Genomic DNA, 19,765 nt, shown 5'->3' on the forward strand with positions numbered 1-19,765 from the left:
ACTTTACAATTTTTATTTAGTTTTATACAAAACTGTCAATATCGAAAAATAGTTTCGCTCGTAGTTTCCGTCCCCTTCCGGTGAGTAGTACCTACGTTGTATCTTTATTCTGGCGATCTGCCAAATATCATATAAGACCAAATCTATTGTAAATTCTTGGCACATTATTAATGACTCTTTAATTAAATATACTAATGTACACTTGAGTGGGAATTTAACCTACGACTTTTAACATTCCTTATCAGTTAATCTCACTCAATCTCAAAGCTACTCCATCAAAGTGGTTAATTTTTTTCTGACTTTAGGATTTGTAACAACCTGGTGATTCTTATTTCTTGTTCATCTTATACGCGGTCAATTACTTTAGTTTCGCTTACCACTAATTACTAGCAGAAAGTGGACTTAAGGAAGTTCCCTTACCAGTAATAGAAAAAAATAAATTAGTAGAAAATGATCCAAATTTTTAGTATGTTGTAATTAACGATACATATTATTAAATCCAAAAAAAATTTGGGTATCTTATCGATCAATTAAGAGAGTAATTAATTAATTAAAAATACACTAAATAACATAGCATGATATGAGGATGGTATGTTATTTAGTGTATTTTTAATTAATAAAAACTCTCTTAATTGATCGATAAGATACCCAAATTTTTTTTGCTTTAATAATATGTATCGTTAACTACAACATACTAAAAATTCGGATCCTTATCTACTAATTTATTTTTTTCTATTACTGGCGAGGGAACATCCTTAAAAAATTAATCAAGTTGTTGTCATTCCTGTCCATTATTCTTTGCATACACAAAAATGATTGTATGACAAGTCATGATGTCATTCAAAACGCCATCACACTCTATATTGTTTTCGAAGTAAATTGAAATTGGTTTTCGAAAATGCAAAATACATAACGCAAATAGTGATTTTTTTTTAAATAAAACTATTTTGGTGTAAAGCAGATACTAATGTAAACTATTAACCAATTTTTTAAATTTTGGATAAACGCCTATACTGCGTGCCTATTAAATTTTTGGTCTATTTTCTTGGTCTATTTTTCCGATTACCGTAGGAACAAGATCCTATACAGATTCAATTTTGCATTAAATATTGCTGAAAAGGTTTTATAAAATCAAACAAAATTAAAATTTTCTTTTGCAAAAATTTATTTAAACAATTAATAACAGTAATTTGAATTATTATTATTTTTTTAATTTTTTTTTTATAATTAGGTATAATAGCTTTTTGAAAATATCATTAATATAGAAATTCTTATTACAATATTTCTTAAATTTTTCTTAAACTTCTTGAAATAATTTTTCTTTTTCAATATACTTTCATCATATTTTTTTTTATTTAATTTTTGTAAAATATAATTTATTTATAATTAATTAATAAGAGAGAATTTTTTTTTTATATTTTTATTATTAATATTTTAGAAAAAAGTTATTTTAAAAATAATCTATTATTAATAAATTTTATTCTTTGGTACATAACTTGGAATGGTTACTGTACAAGAGAGAGCACGCATTTTCTATTAAAAACAAAGACAACAAATTATTTTCATATAAATTGCACACTATCCAGAAAAAAAATTGGATGTTTATAAATTTTCACAATCTGCTTGTACAATTTATTTATCTTATAAAAATATATAAGTTTTTGGAACGAAAATTATAGTAAATTGCAACTTATTTGTTCGAAAAAAAATCGTATTAATCGAACATCCAAAAAATTTTGGACAAAATCATTTTTAAATTGATGATCAACCATACATATTTTTAAATGCATTCAAGACGATTATTGCACAAAAAATTAAAATGTCTTCAGATTTGAGACAAAAATTGTTCCGCTTTATTACATTATTTAGTACGAATTTTACTGGTTATTTTTGTTAATGCTTATTTTAAAGTTGTAAAAATATCACGGGTGTATTACGAGTTGAATTCGTTACACCTTGATAAATAAATAACTCCTAAAAATAGGCACAAAAATTTGTTCATTATTTTGTATTGTCAAAAAATTTTAACGTTATTATTCAAAAAATATTTTTATATTTATATTTGATTATTTTATCTAGGCAAAATTGTATTAGAAATTAGGTAAGTTATTTCAAGAATTATAATTTTTTATTTAAAAAATTACTCAAAGATTGTAAAAAATATTCACCTACGAAAAATAATGAAAATTTAAAAAAATTGAATCGATTTAAGTCGAGTAATGTCGAAATGACCTTTATTGTTGATAGTTTCGGGGTATATCACTAAAATTACAAAAAATTTATTGTGAAATATCTTGCATAAAAAAAGGAAAGAAGAAGTTGATATAAAGCCGAAAATTTTTTGTTTTCGAAAAATATCATCATAAACTTTTAACCAAAAATTTAATTTATATATTATTTCAAATTTACTGTGAGATTCCTCTTTCAGAAAAAAGAAAAAAATTCAGATATTGCGTGAGTCTTTTTATTTTCAAAAACGATAGTCAGTCATTGGGAAAACTTAAAGTTTTGCAATAACTGTGGTTTTTTTCTAATTTTTTTAATTAATTATAGTTTACATAGTACAAATTACTAACTTGGGGGAAAAAAAACTATTATAAATAATAAAAAAGCAACAACACATAGGTTTTACAAGCATTCACCAAGTACTAACTGTGTTCCATTTCGGTGATCAGACGAGATCCGGCGTTTTCTGTAAATTCGAATGGCTTCGAAATCAGGGAAGAGTAGTATTTTGTATATGTTAAAAGTTACACCTTTTGTTTAGAAAATCTCGCAAGCAAATATAACATGCGAAATAACATACCTAGTTTCTTCATACCTTCAATATGAAAAACTCAATTACTTTTCATGCACAGTATACACACTGTATATTTATTGTATTTATATAGAGTGCATGATGTTTATTTGGACTAGATTTTATATATATTTTATTTATGCATTCATTATTATGGCAAGTAAAATTGGTATAATGAGTATTTAAACCAGGTACGAGATATTAAATAAATGCCTCTATATACAAAAAAAGGCCACAAATGTTTTGTGCAGCAATATTTTTTTAATTTAATTTTTTGTTTAAAAAATTCTATTTAATATATTCTCTTTTTTTTGGTAACAATTTGGCACAATACTTATTAAAAAAGAAATGAAAAAAAGTAAAAAATATATAACTAAATTTGGTATATTTATTTACGTTTAAGATTTTCTTGGACGTCGGAGATCCAATTATGAATTAAGTAGGTTTTTTTTATTAAAAATTTGGCAAAATTAATATTATTCCCTATACGGTTTACAATACGAGAAACGATGATTCATATGTTGACTGTATGATCCTGAATGTGAAAACCTCTTCAAACATTTTCGACATTGAAATGGTTTTTCTCCGCTATGTAATCTCTTGTGTTCGGTTAAATGATGCTTATGTTTAAAAGCTCTTGTGCATAAGTCACATTTATGGGGTCTTTGACCTGAAACAAAAATTAACTTTTAGTCTTCATACGATACGATTAAATTTTTGGAATTTTCTCAAAATTAATCTTCCCTTCTCGAAATTTTTTATTGAATACAAGTTGATCTTTTTTAAAGCTCACATAAAAAACTCACCAGTAATTTGTTACAATTGAATAAGGTTGAAGTGGTTTAAGAAAATCGTTTGTAGCCAGGAATTTTCAAAAAAAAATCTCAATTTTTTAAAACTTACCCGAATGTTCATATTTATGGCGTGCTAACGAACTTTGTTTTGAAAACGCTTTATCGCATTGATCGCATATGAATTGCTCAGGAGCAGACTTATTAATATCGCCACCATTTGAAGTATCAGTAACACGGTCTGAAATACGTTCTGATTTTGATTTTCGTTCAAAACTTTTTTCCACCATTTGCCACATCGAATTGTTAAAAAATTTCAAACCATTTCCCTGGTGTATTGAGGAATTTGGGCTGTTTGTTGATGGTTGTGCTAAAATTTGAGCTAGTCGACTTTCATTTTGTACGATAGGAAATTGTTTCGGTGAATCGAATGGTAAAGAAGTATTTGTTGTGTAAGAATGAGCGTATGAGCCAGGACTTAATGCAGATTTTTTGAAGTTGAAGGAATCATCGAAAGATCCCGATGGCGAAGATATCGATGGATATCGTCTACTTTCTTTTTTAACCGATAAATCTAATGGTTCTTCAGAGGTAGCTAAACATGGTGATAAAGATGGCGACACAGATAGTTCAGTCATGGGTGAATTCATGTTAAAAACTGATCCAGTGGAAGCTGTCATAACATATCGATGTTCACGACGGTCTCGCGCGCGCGTATTTTGGAACCAAACACGCACGACTCGTACTGGTAAACCAACTTTATCGCTTATGACTGTTAACATTTTTTTATTTGGGCGTGAATTGATATTATAAAAACTTTTTAATAAATCCATTTGTTCATCGGTGAATAACGACCGTACTCGAACTTTTCGAGAATCATCTGTAGCGCTGGAACCGTCAATTTCATCTTCATTAATACTACAATTTCCACTATGTATGGAGGCATCTTCAACTTTAACTGTTTCTTCTAGTTTAGCAGCAAGACCTTCACTTTTTTCTTCAGACGTGTTCATCTGTTCATTTTCTGAATCCTCATTTTTTTCCAGTTCATACATTGGTGAATCTTGATAATATTGTTTTTTAGGTGTTACATTTCCATTTGGAAAATTATCCTCAACAATTACCAAATTCTCTTCGGATGAGGATAAACTTTTCTTCGACGAATCTTCATGTGAATCTGTTTTCATTGCTGCCAAAGAAATTTGTGGTAAATACGTTTGACTTGTTAAATATTGTCGCAATTGTTCGGTTGTCGGTATAAAATTTAATGGCAAACTACTTTGTGTTGGTAAAACTGTTGATAAGTATGTACTGGATGCCTCATGATATTTAGGAAGAATTGGTAAAAAATTATTATGAGGCTGAATTGATGGAACTGCATCGGTTGAAGGTGCTGGTTTAATAACCGACGTTGAGTTATTCCGATTTCTTCCATTCAATTTAACATTCACACTTAAACATTTTTTTGATGCCTTGAGAAGTTTTTGATGACTGGAAAATGAGCCAGAATGTGAAAAACGTTTACCACAATTTTGACAACCAAATGGCTTTTCTCCACTATGAATTCGAATATGTTCCTATAACAAAAATATGTACTTTTATTATAGAAAAAAATTATTAAACTTAAGCGAAAAGGTACCTTTAAATGATGTTTAAACTTGAAAGCTTTTTCACATTGGTCGCACTTAAATTTCCTAAGCATTGTGCTTTCATCATGGCTGATCATGTGTCGTTGTAGGCGATAAACATTTGCAAAACTTTTGTTGCAAATTTTACAACTCTGTAAAGAAAGAAATAAACCAAATTAATTTAAGCAAAAATATATCGTCGTCAATTCTTAAGAAATTTTTTAGTGGCATTTTATAAATCGATTTATAAAAAGTCCCAATTTCATAAAATGTCTGCAGTGACTTACTAAGATGCTAAATAAACTTTGCGTTGAACTCAAAATTCATATTACGGCGGTTTTGATTCTTATATGAATTATTTTCAAAGGACTTAACTTTGTTTTTTTTATTTAGTCACACAACTTGAAAAGAATTGAAAATTGACAAAAATTCACACAATCCAAGATTCGAACCTGGTTGTTTTGGATGCATGTCAAGTGCCATAACCAACTGGGTCATACTTGTTCTAGGCATAATTTGTAATTTTTTCTACTCAACGAATTTTTATTTTATTTTTTGCCAATATTAACTTATTTATTTCTTGTTTATGCTTGTTTACTAAATTTTTTGTACAAATTTGAAACATCAAAGTCTTTCGATTATGATTGACGTTTTTTAAGAAAATTAAAAATTACTCTTAGTGAAACTAGAACTTCGAATTTCTCAAAGAAAATTTCCTAAGATAAATTCAACTTACCACTTGCGATTGGGGTGGATGGAGTAATTCATGTTTTTCATATTCGTCGCGTGAATTAAACGATAAACTACATTGAGAACATACAAATGGTCCATTCTCAACGAATCCATGACTTTTTCCGTTATCCAGACGAAAAATTTCCAAGTTTTTCGCTTGTATTTGAGACCCATTTTCCGGTACACTTATTGTTGATGGAATTGGGGTTGGAATTAATGGAACTGTAACAATATACAAACACAATGTGAATAAAAGTTATAATCGAGGGAAAATCAACTCAGGTAGGGAAAGCGTATATAATATGCTCCACCTACAAACAGGTTAGTACACAGGTAAATACGTGGGCGTTGTGTATTATATATTGTAGGCGTGTACTATCACATACACCTGGTTAAATCCCACCTGGATATGTATATAACGGACTTAAACTTTTGTGTGTTAACTTTAAAACTTGTTTGGTGAATTCAATGCTTGTATAGAAAACGGGAACACACGGTTATAGTACGGTTAAAGATGTTAAAAATAAAGAAAAATGAAAGAAACCTCATGAAATGTGTTTCTTAGGTGTCAAATATCATTAGTAACGCATGAGTTAGTGGCGCAAATGTTTATATTTGTTAATAAACAATAAATTGTTAATTCAATGGAACGGTTAATGTTAAAGTTGACGTACAAAATTAATAAATAAGAAACTTGAATTACGTATACGTTATACATGTATAATTGATTTCGATTATTTGACAAACACTTAACATTTAAGTCACACAAGTGGCCTAATTACTACTTTTTTAAGCTAACTTTTACATTGATCGTTTCATTGAAATTAAAATTTATTGTTTATTAACAAATTTGGGCAACTGAATTATGCGTTACTAATGATATTTGACACCTAAGAAATACATGCCATGAGGTTTTAGCAAAATGCGAGCGATTTCCTTTCGTGGTAACATCTTCTACGGTACTAGTAAAAAAATATTGGTTTCCAAACACTCACAATGTTGATAAGCATTCCAAACTTTCGCCAAGTTCCATAGTTTATATGAATATGTTGTATCAAAGTTAGTTGTAAACATAGTTTGAAGTACCATCGCTTGTTATCCCCCACGAAAAGTGTTCAACGTGTAAACATCGCACAATAACTAAATTTGTATATATATGGTGACACCACGATGGACTTGTATGTTTTCTGATTCCGGCAACTTAGACATATAAACATCTGCGCGCACAACATAATAGTATTCACCGGAGGCGTACTATGGTGTAGAAACATGTATGTATATGTTTCATAGTGAAAACTATTTAGTTTTTTTCTTTTCTATCTATCTCATCCTAATTTTCATTCATTTCAATATTTCGAACTTTTTTTTCTCTAGAGTTGTAAAGTTATGCATGGGAACTTTATTTTAATTTTAACGAATTTTTCGTTACTTTGTAATAATTGTAGTTGATAAGTAAAAATGATACTTAATTATTTTTAATAAATTCATTTTCAAACTTAAACCTGAATTTTCGGATTGAAGTGGAATTAGAGAAGAAATTCATACCCATTACATAGAATTTGTATTCATATTCATTATTAGCTGCAACTTTCTACGCATTGCAAACTTTTTTCGTATTTTATTACTGCCTTTATTCTCTTCAACAGAATTTTTAAACCCTGCATATAAAATATACATCAAGGTATACTAATTTGTTGTAGTCCTAAGTGTGCGCTTCAAAAAATTGATAATACGTACAAAATTTTTATATTGGTGCTCATAAAATCACTTAATTAGTACATTTCCATTTGTCTGTCAATACTTAAAAACTTAAAAAAGAAGAGAGATATCTAGCTGAAATTTGTATAGCATGCTCGGGACGTAAAAAGTGACCTTGAGTTCGTAAATGAGCAACATAGGCCAATAGGCCTTTTCATCATGTTATAAGCGCAAGTGCAGGGCTTATTTTTTCGTACTGACAGCAATAAGTAAGACTAAGATAGAAGATATTTGTTATTCATTTTATCACATTGGTTATAAATCATTTAGTACGAAACAAAAGTGAATCGTGATTTTAAAATGAAAAGCCCTATTGGGTCTTTCCATCTTGTAGGCCGTTAGTGATAGAATAGAAGTTTAAATGAAAAAATTTTCCTTTTAAAAAAATAAACAACTTTTGTTTGAAATATTTTTTCAAAAACATAACTATGTACCCGTGAGGCAGCGAATTAGGACAAAACTTCGGTATCCATTTTCTTTAAAATTTTAAAAGAAGTTTTCGAAAACCAAACAAATGGCGACCGATAATTGTGTTGATTTTGAAAATATTTTCTAATTTATTAAAAATAATGCAAACCCTGTCATTCAATACTTTCTGTACAGGGTATTTCAACAATTAACTCAATCAATTGCTTGTTTTCATTTGATAAAGAAATTTTTAATTTGGAAGAAACTTGCGTTTAATAAAAATTCATACAATTCAATAAATTCAAAATAAAACCTATTTTGAAATCATTCGTGAAATAAAAATAAAAATTTTCTTGATTAAAGCTTAATAAAATAGAACAAAATTTTTAAGCCTAACTCTTATGAAAATTGGTTTATAATTTTAGAAAATTACTATTTTTTAAACAATTTTCATAAATTATATAGAGATAGTAGAAATAGTTTTCGAATGATTGCCTTTCCCTATAAATTTTTGTCGTTTAACTTGGAAAAAACTGACTTTTACCCCCTAAAGTAGCCGTTGAAATAACAACCGTAACAGATAAGTATGTATAGTACCTTATATACCCTCACATGAGATACATATATAAAAAGCTTTTCCAACGTTTGTCAGAGGACTACTATTTTCACCAGCATTTATGTATTTGACAGCTTAATAGTCAAACACGGACTATTATTATAATTTTAATAAAATTAAAAATTTTAAATTTCCAGTTGAAATGGGTTAGGGAAATTTTTCGCTTTTCATAATTTTATAAGGATTAATTTTGGTAAATACCCAAGATATCCCAACGAAAAATTACCGTAGAGAATTTTTAATATTTCTTGGCTTTAAAGCTCATTAATAAAAAAAATCAAATTCTTTATTTCATTATTTATTTTATGAATAACTAGCTGTAATTTTGGTTGCATGGAAATGGAAGAGAATGTTACCAGCTTATAAATTTTATAAAATTTAATACACCCCGAGAAAAGAGGTTAAAAACTTTAAGCAACTGAACTGATTTTCATGTTACTGACAGTTTTTTAATGTACAGATCTTGCCCTTCTATTTGATACCTCACTTGATTTTTTTTTTTTAAATAACCGTTTGTTAATCCTCACTTCCACTCCATGCGTCAAAGGTTATAGGTTTATAACGTACACGTCGTCTCCTTTAAAACCCCACTTGGATATGTTTGGAAATATGCGATTGTTCATACCCACTTCCAACCCCTTTATTTCCTTGCGTCGGGGTTACAGTTTTGTAATGTAGACGTCTTGCCCTTCTTTGACACTCCACTTAGGTATATTTGATTGTTTCATCAATACTTCTACCCCCGGGGTTAAGAATATATTAAAATAATCCTTGAAGTGGGTAATATATCGTGTCAAAATTTAAGCTCAATCAATGCAGAAATTTTTAGTTTTTGAAGCATACACAAACAAACATAGCATTTTTATACATATAGATAGAGTTTACATTAGCAAAGAAATGGATAAATAAATTATCAGGATAATAAAGTCCTTAATATCCTTTTTATTTTATAGCCATGGAGGCACACATTTCAAAATTATAACTATTTTCGGTTTCTTACCGAGATTTAAAGTCTCAGCAAATTAAAAGTGTTTGCTTATTTTTCAGTCAACATGACTGTATAAAAATATGTATTACGGACCATGGAAAATGGTGAATGGATTATGAATTACAGTTTAATCCAACCTTAAGGGTCATGTTTTAACGGGAATGTATTTCTCTCCGTAAAAAGGTAATGGATTATGATAAATTTTGACTGATTCTTATTTCCATCTCTCTAGACTTATGATAATAAAGCGTCTTTAATGGTAGACCTGTCCCACATATATACCCTCCATTATTATATGTCACAAATAGAGTTGCTGTTATCCATATAGCACACAGTATTAAAAAAAAAAATAAAGAAAATACAAAAATAAACCTAACAACATTTCATTCAAAGTGATTAATAACTTGAACGAAAAGTTTCGTTTGTCCTAAAAAAAAAAACTTCTTGTTGTGTGTATATCTTTTTACCCTCAAAATGAAATAGTTTTGTTTTCAAATTTTTATTTTTGATTTATTTCCACTATCCAAATATTTATGGGAGTTAGATTATTTATTGTAGTGTGTCAGTGAATTAGTCCGAACAATATTGTGTGTGCTTTATAAAGGACACACTAAATAATAACAAAACAAAACAAAACAAAAACTTTTACTTTTTTATGTGTTTGAACTAAATTTGTAACAAATTTATTATGTTAATTTAAAACAATGATTGAATTAAATTTTGGAATATAAATATTTCACTTTATTTGCAAACACAGACAGTATTCATTTTCTGGAATTTACGGAGAGAAGAGTAAGTTAAAAAGTAAGATACAATTCAACTTTTATTTTTTATCGGCAGTTTTAAGGTTGATCGGACATTACACTGCAATTTTACAGTATGAAAAAGTTTTATCTGGAAATTTATAGCATCTAGCATCATTCGTGTTATTTCCCTTACACAGGTAGCGCTCGTGTTATAAAATTATTAATAGTTTTATTTCTCATTCTCAGATAGCCCTTGTATATTAAAATTTTACATTAGTTCTATTTTCCATTCACAGATGGCAAATTATTGTCATCTACATAATCAATAATAAATATTTTTATACCATGTATATATGAAATATACATAGTATATTAAGTTTAGTCCCAAGTTTGTAATGCTTAAAAATAATGATGCTAGGAAAAAAATTTTGTCCTAGGTGTTCATAAAATCACCTAACTAGTCCATTTCCGGTTGTCCGTCCGTCCGTCTGTGGACACGATAACTCAAAAACGAAAAAAGATATCGAGCTGAAATTTTTACAGCGTACTCAGGACGTAAAAAGTGATGTCAAGTTCGTAAATGAGCATCATAGGTCAATTGGGTCTTGGGTCCGTAGGATCCATCTTGTAAACCGTTAGAGATAGAACAAAAGTTTAAATGTAAAAAATGTTCCTTATCAAAAATTAAACAACTTTTGTTTGAAACATTTTTTCGTAAACATCACTGTTTAACCTTGAGGGCGCCAATTAGGCGGAAGTTTTATAATATGTACTATACTTGATTATCAGTTATGTATGTGTCATATGTTTGTATGTGTAATGTGATAAAGAAATCAACACTGACTTCGCATGGTATTTCAACAATTAACTCAGTCAATTGTTTGTTTTCACTTGTTAATTTATATAAATTTTGAGTTAAAATAAAGCCAGTGGAGTTTCACTTCTGTCATAGGTCCAACGACCAATACATTTTATTTTGTTTTGTCATCAGTAACATTTTGGAATTATATTCCTTATCGCACGTTACGGTTTGCTTTCTGGTTAGGAGGTAAAACCACAAAAAGTGCATCGGATACCAATATCGGACATGTAGGTTACCTAGGAAACTAAAACTTTTTTAATCGATTCAGCTTGCCATGAATTTTGAGAATATGCAAAAACATTTTACAATCCGTCAATTTGTATTTTTTGGCCAAAATGTATGTTTTTTCATTCAAAAAAATGAGTTGTGAGTTATCAGATGTTTAAACAAAATAGAGATAATTTAAAGTAAGTACAAGTAAATTTTATGTTATATCATATTAAATATCCTAATCAATTGGATGGGTAATGTACGCGCATATTGGGTTGACTACTAAATAAGAAGTATGCCTTTTTTAAACTAATACTAGAATTAGTTCATACAGTAAAAACTAAAAGTAGCCATATAAAAATAAATTCTTTAAAGAAACAAACAAATATTTGACTTCTAAAATTAATACCTTAAATTTTCAGAAAAATATCTTGTGAATAAAAAAAGTAAGCGCTACATTAATAACGTAGTTGGTACCGGGTGTTCGATATCTCTCGTTCTTTTTTTTTTTGGATATGATTACACCAACAAAAATTTCTTATTTTTTTACTTCCAAAGTAGCGAAGAGATTAAGAACAAGGTTTTGTAATGTTGGATTGGTGAATATAAGTCTGTATAAATATAATAGAATTGCAATTTACGGACAAAACTTTCCATTCTTTGTTTAAATAACAAGAAAAAGATTTATCAAATTTTTATAGTCATCATAATCCAAATCTTACAATATATTTTCGTGATAAACACAGATTTAAGTTACAATAACGTAAAAAAATGGGGACGTTGACTAGTTATCAAAGAAAAAAGGATGTATTTGTTACAAACATACTATAGGTGAGAGAATAAAATTGACAAGATGGATATGGGATGAGGGTTGGGGGTACTACATATTATATAATAATATATGATAACACACCAAGTAAAGACAGTTAAAGGACTTCTTCTTTAGTGTATATAATGCGGTGTATAAGATAAAGGTGTTGATTTAATATAACTGATAAGAAACTATATATATATATACCGTAGTACTATTTTACTTTGTTCACAATCCGCTTGGGGGCACTGATGTTTTTGTTTAGATGTTCTATATGTGTATACTACATATGTCGTCATTTTCTTATCAAACTCTCATATATATGTGAAATGGGAAAAGATGGTTTTTGGTTACAGTAAAATGGATAAAACTAATCATATTATGACGACACTCACATGTATACATATACACATTATATGGTCCAAAAAGTGTTAAGATATTTTAAGAATGGTCTTGTATGGTAGAAAGAGAACGATGTTTTATATATGTTTTATGTAATACATTGTGTTTCATGATAGTCTATTCACTAATTAAAACGTATTGCTAAGTATTCAAAGTTGGCCTAAAAGGTATTTTACAACACATACCGATTTGAGATTACCGTAGAATACAAGCGAAACATTTGTTAATTTAGTAAAATTTTAATACTTGAAAATTTACCTTAAATTTGAAAAATACGACAAAAAATGAGTAAAATTAAAATGGAATAAAATTGGTCATCAGGTAAAAAATAATCGGAGACAGTCATGAATACTCTGAACAGAAGTGAAAACTTTAAATAATACAATTACCCTGAGAAACGGATGAACTAAAAATACGTTGTTATAGAAGAAAACAATTCTAGATACGATGAGTTTTATATTTACGTTCCAAAAAATTCGCAAAAAAACCACGATCGATTGACGCCGTAAGTCCGATTTGGATACGTAGGTGCCTGTTCTTTTCGACTCTAAGGTTGATATTTGGTTTAAGTTATGAGTAATAGGTTATCAAACCTACTTCTTTTTTTATTTTTAGCCAAAGATATTAAAAATATTTCAGATTATCACAATTTTTCGGAAAAAAAAACCTCTCTTGATCGATGGATTACGGTAGAGCGGTTTTTTGGGGCTTAATCTCTTCTTCTATCATGATATTTAAGACAAATCACAAATTCAGATATTAATGAAAGATTAGTTCATGTAATGTATATTTAAGTAATTTTTTTTTTCAATTAATAGTTTTTTTATTAACTATTAATAAAAAATAGTTATATTTTTGAATAAATTTCTATGGAAATTTGCCTTCTAATGTGGTGAAAGTCGGCTGAGAGACAAACAATTTATCATTATTCATCGTATTTTATCTTTTCTTCGTTAGATGGCGGCAAAGCGAGTTGTTGACGTCCCTGCCGTTTGATTTTATAGTTTGGAAAGACCATTTTCAATTGTAATATAAAATGAAAAATTAATTCAAAAATTTTTAGTAATCTTTCTTTTTCCAGTAATTTTTAATAATCTTTCGAATAAAAATAAAATAAAAAAACATACAACTTCTATATTTTATGTACGAGTTTTATTAGAAAATAATTTGAGAATTATTTTCCAAAATTTAATATAATTTTATACTTGGCTATAAACCGTAAGCCTCCACAGACAACTACGAAAAATTCACATCAAAGTGAACATAACAAATGGCTTGGTACGAAGATTCTATTGCATAAACAATTTAAAAACAAGTATGACTTTTATATACTGAAACATGCTGTACAAATTTGATACGGTAAATTCTTCAAAATTGAGAGTAGGTACCTCATATGTATGTAAGTGTATACATGTATGTAGCTTTGATATCCTGAGAAAATAAAGCTATTGTTGTTTTGAAGAAAGAAAATTGTATATAAAATAGAATTACTGTAGTATATATGTGGTTGGTTGTTTGGATAGCTATGATGGCTTCATATAACATTTGTCATTTATGATCCGTTCGTAGGATATTTACCTCTGGAGACCTTTTCATTCAGAGTTGGAGATAGAAATTTTAAGCATTATTACTTTTTTCTTGTCTTTGATTCGAGTGGTCTGTCTTGTCTATTGTGCGTCATTGTTTTATACCGTAAATATTTTTTTAGCAACAACCAGGACTGTTCAATTATCTGCAAGTTGAGATAAACAAAATATTGAAAAATTTTACATCGTCGAGCAAAAATTAATTTCTTGTTCATTACGCGCTCGTGTGTAATTGCCAATTTACCGCATTTATTATATAAGTGCTATTTAATATCCAATATACTATCTAATATTGTAACTGCTGAAAATGCAGTCTACTTCATGTGTTAATTAGTTGAACCAGTTGAAAAATCGTAAGTACAAGTTATGGCCGTTTGGTAGTCTAAATTGGAACTACTGAAAACGGCCCCATGTCCTGCTCCAATTATCATAGTGCGAATTACTATCGCCAGTTGGCGGCTTGCTACTTCCAATTGTCAATGCTCCGTGCGTGAGTTTCGTTTCCATGGTAACGATACACTACTTTAATTATAGAATTGTATGGATGCATATATAATTGTATGGATTGCATTTAAGAATTACATTGAAAATTTAATATAATTGTCTCACAAATTTAAATAAATAATTATGATAATTTACATTTGAAAAATAATATTTGTGCAATTTGATTTCTTATTTTCACAATTTTTAATGCATTAAGTTTAACTAATTCGTGTTTTACAATAATTTTAATTTGACATTTCTATAACATTAACATGTAAAGAACTGCAAATTAGTAATAACAGCCCCCTTTAACGCCAAAATTTTTCACTGGAAGCGCTGGCATCGATTTTATTGTCCCTACCATGACTACGCACACAACGAATAGGTACTAATATCCATTCACATAAATGGTAAAAAGTTAAATAATGTAAATTTCTTTTATTTAATACTAATCGAAAAATTTTTAGAATTTCAATATAAAAATTGCAAAGATCAGATTAAAATTGCATTAAAACATACTTTCTGCTACCTTGCTCATGATAATTGCTTCCATTTTAATAACAGCAACCGAGAATTAAATAATTTTATATTTGTGTACATTGGACCAACGATTTTGAGATCTGGTTGTCGGATGATCTCGAAAATTCTTAAGCTGGTTTTTGATCATTTTATCCAATTAAAATTTGTTAAATCAATCCGTGATTCATCGTACCTAAATAAATTAATTGTATGTTTATTGTTTAACAAAAAACTTATTTATCAACATCATTTTTAGTACCATTTGTGATGACATTAAGAAAAGATTGTAAGTTTAAGTGGTCCATTCTAAATCTCTATATATGTATTTAACCAACTATGTACCAGGTGTTCCAGGACAAACGTACACCTTTATTAATATTTAATATATGTCAATGACTGTAAAAATTTAAATTTGCTATCATTTAACCAGGCTAAAATAACAATTGTGTAAGAACTGTCTACAGATTTTTACTGGAAGATTATGGACAATTTAATCTTTATAATGAGCGTAAAATTCGAATAATTATGCAGAAGTTCGAGAAAACTGTAAGTATTGAACATAGAGTAAGGTGTGTGTATTATTGTCAGTGCATTCTGCCAAGAGTACGCTACTGGAATTCTTATTGTTCAAGGGTTTTTTTTTAAATCGTGCCTATATCAACAAACCTACAGCGTTGGAGCACCTAACAGCAAACATTCGTCAAGATGAAGCCAAAATAATTCGATTGGTTTATAATTTTACAGTTATCCAATAGAATTTAGCACAAGTTTCAGTAACACTATAAGGTGATGATGTTATGTTTTTATCCCGATTGACTCTCGGTATTTCTTTTGTGAATAAAGAAGTTACACCTCTAAAAATTTATTCAAATAATTTTTTCCTATAAAAGTTTTATTCAATGAAATATTTACGTGTGATCTGAAACACCAAGTATAATAATGTAAGTATGTATGATCGTACAAAGCGGTTATAGTAAATATATATTTATATACACTTGATACATATGAAAAGCATATCACTTGATTTTACTATTAACACACATACGACACTCTTGGGACCATTTTATTCTGTTTAAATTGGTCAGAAAATATCTAATTTAACATCAAAACTCATCTTTGGTAAATAGACAAAATGAAATAATTTATTATTTTTGTTGAGTGTGTATGTACAGTGTACACATAGATACAACTTATTTTCATTTATCTTTAAGGTGATGGTAAATTTATTTGTTTGATAACTTTTTATTGAGACAATTCATTCATATATGGTACAAAGTATAAGACAGATATACAAGATGTTTCATAAACACGTTTACAAAGTTGTAGAGGTTTCAGGGAAATAATAATACCATAAAAATATAAAGTTGCCGATGATATAAAAACAAAATTCTAATTTAATTATTAAAATTCGAAGATCCATAATTTGATGAACAGAAATGACTATAGTTAGAGTATTGAAGAGCGATATCTATATTATCAAATTTATAAACATCACTTACACACAAGACATTATATATTTTTGTAGTTGCGTGGTATTTTAAAGCCAAAAAAAACTCATTACTTGACTGCAAAACATGTATTTGGTTTATATGTATGTACCGTGCAATATACCAAAACTTTTTTACCATACTATAGGTTTACAATCACCTTAAGATATGAAAATCTGGATTGAATATTCTTAATTATCCGTAGCCATCGAGTAAGTTTGATGAATAAAGTAAACATAACGGTATAATTTTTCTACCATAACAATTTTTCTAGGTAATTAAAAGTACACATACCGAATATGAAAGATATAATTGTGATTAAACATTGAAAAAATACAAAACAAATAGGAAAAACAAAAAAAATTCTAATAAAAAAAAAGTGTGAAAAATCTCTCCAATTTTCCATCTTCATCTTACATTAAACAAATATTACATAATGAATCAATTTAAACGAAGATGATGAATATACAAAAAGAAGTATGTATAAATACTACTCCAGACATATAAATGAGTGAAAAAGTGGTAGAAAAGGAGAACGAGAGGGTAAAGTGTGCTTTACTTTTTTACCCAAACAGTGCTTTCATCATCTGAGTACACCGTGTTAGATTGTTACAAGGTTCTTCTACCAAACATATATATAGTTGTTTCTAACATTCAGATATTCTCGCATTTGCTTAAGCTGCCAAAGCAGCGCCACTTCTTTTAATTAGCTATAATTAATGTTACCAAAGTCCGCCTAATGAGTAACTATATATCTCCATGGTATAGGATATAGTGTTTGTGTGCTGTAATAGGTAGGGAAATATATAGAAAACTATTTTTGTATATTAAACAAGAAAAATGAAAAATCATTGAACTGAAATTTTGAAACTTACATTAAAAAAAAGATAGTCATGGGGGACTGTCAACGGAAGCAAAAACTAAAAACTTTGGGATAACTGTGTTTTTAATTAATTATAGTATGAATAATTAAAATTTCATAATTAGAAAATTGAAATATCAACGTGTGTATAAAAAACTATTATAATAAAAATATAAACAAATCTTAAAATTATGCCATCTATGAACAGTAATCAGAAGTTACCAAAGATCAAAATCAATTAGCCGGTGGTTAATTGTATACTCAATGTCACAAAAAATGCTCGTTTTAAAACATTCTAAGTGTTACTATTATAACATAACATATGATGAGTACGTTTAGAATGTTTTAACTGTGGCACTTTTTTTGACAGTGAGTGTACATCTTTAATTATTCTTACAGAGAATTCTTTTTTTCGAATGAAAACAGTTTTAATTTCCTAGGGTACGGTGCAATATCTGTTATTGACGTGATACCAAAAAATGTAACCCGACCAACTATTGTTTATTTAAACGCCATATCCACTCAAAAGTGTGTCTTGCCAACTTATTGTGCCAATCGTACCAATTTCCAAACATGGTTTACCTTAACTTGCGGTTTCGATTTCCGTCATCATAACAAAATTAATTTAAATAATTAAGTCAATCAGTTAGATTTGTAATTTTATCTATTTTCAAATTATGCATTTTTCAGATTTTTGAACCTATCTACAGTTTTTTTCCAAGTCCTTCAGAAATTGTGAGAATATCTTTCATCACGAGAGTAAAGATGTAAGCAAAAAAATATTAAAGTCGGGATTTTCGGGCTTGTTCGTACATTTTCGTTAGTTTAATATATGTAAGTCGTACTCAGGAAATTAAAAAATGTGATAGAAATATAGTGAAATTAGTTCAAATGAATTTAATTATTTAGATTATTTTTGTACTCTAATATTTTCACTCTCAAACGTCATTCAATTATCACGTAATCAATTTATTTTCAATTAGCCAATGTATTAAAGAATAAATCTATATAAAATTATGTAGAGGTTATGATTTTCAAAACTAAAGAATATTTAACGCTTTTATGATTTAGTGTAATTAAAGCTGAAAGAGTTTTAGACTGTTCGAAATCTTTGCAAGAGGGATTGAAGTAAAATGATACAAAATGCTACGAGAAAAATTTGATAAACTTTCCTACCTCACCTTTCCTAGCTTGCCAATGTAGGCGGAAGAAAATAATAACCGTTTCATAATTAGATAAATAAATTATACAACAATTAATAAAAATGAGTAAATAAATTCAGTTCAATGAAAACATAAATTATATACAAAAAAAAACAACACAAATGATAATCTCGTTAAGTTGTATGAGTTTTATTCGAAAAGAGAGTTTTGTAGAAACAGAAAAGACTCTCTCATCGAATACAAGCACTACAACAACACGTATTTAGGTAGTATGAGGTAAAAGTATGATCGTTAGTGTGTATAGTAGTTAGAATATTACACAACAGAAGGTAAAAGGAAAATTCAAAAACAAAACAACACAACAACAAAAAAACTAAATGAAAATAAAAATATCAACAGAAAAGCAAAAATAAAGCAAGGCTCTTGAAGATGAACACTACACTTCAGGAAAAAGGGTAACAAAGTAGTAACATACAACTCATCTCTCAAATACAAACACATACAAATCATGAAGAGTATGAACGTTAGGGATCACGCCAATACTTTCCTGATTAGGTAAATTATTATATATTGATATATTTGAGACAAATTTTATATAAAGAGGTGGTCAGTATAATCAATTTTTTGATTTGTGGCTAATTATTTCAGCGAATATTAATTTTAAATAAAATGATAAACAAAAAATATTGGTCCAAATTTTGAATATTTAGATACAAGTTTTTGACTTTTAGTAACTTTATCCAAAGCTTCTTTTTGTTTTCGATTAAGAATTTCGTTCTAAAGCCAACGAAATTATTCATTCTCCTGAATCGATCATTTCGAAAACTCTACAATTTTTTTAAAAATTAAAAGAAGAAGGTTAAGCTTAAGCAATTTAGACATAATTTTTCCTAATATGTTTCCAGTATATAATGGA

General features: G+C 28.3%; 1 protein-coding gene across 1 annotated transcript in view; it reads right to left on the bottom strand.

Annotated features, from left to right (window-relative positions):
• Positions 1-3,217: 3,217 nt before the first annotated feature.
• The window catches only part of LOC123294508 (zinc finger protein 1-like), a 244,663-nt gene continuing 228,115 nt past the window's right edge, over positions 3,218-19,765 (bottom strand). The window contains exons 4-7 of the mRNA XM_044875561.1: positions 5,953-6,170; positions 5,228-5,368; positions 3,701-5,165; positions 3,218-3,467 (exon numbers count right to left, since the gene is read on the bottom strand). Of these exons, the coding sequence (XP_044731496.1) occupies positions 3,274-3,467; positions 3,701-5,165; positions 5,228-5,368; positions 5,953-6,170 (2,018 nt within the window). The 3' untranslated portion in view covers positions 3,218-3,273. The remainder of the gene's footprint in view (positions 3,468-3,700; positions 5,166-5,227; positions 5,369-5,952; positions 6,171-19,765) is intronic.

This window comes from Chrysoperla carnea, chromosome 1, assembly GCF_905475395.1.
Source record: "Chrysoperla carnea chromosome 1, inChrCarn1.1, whole genome shotgun sequence".
Taxonomy (NCBI): Eukaryota; Metazoa; Arthropoda; class Insecta; order Neuroptera; family Chrysopidae; genus Chrysoperla; species Chrysoperla carnea.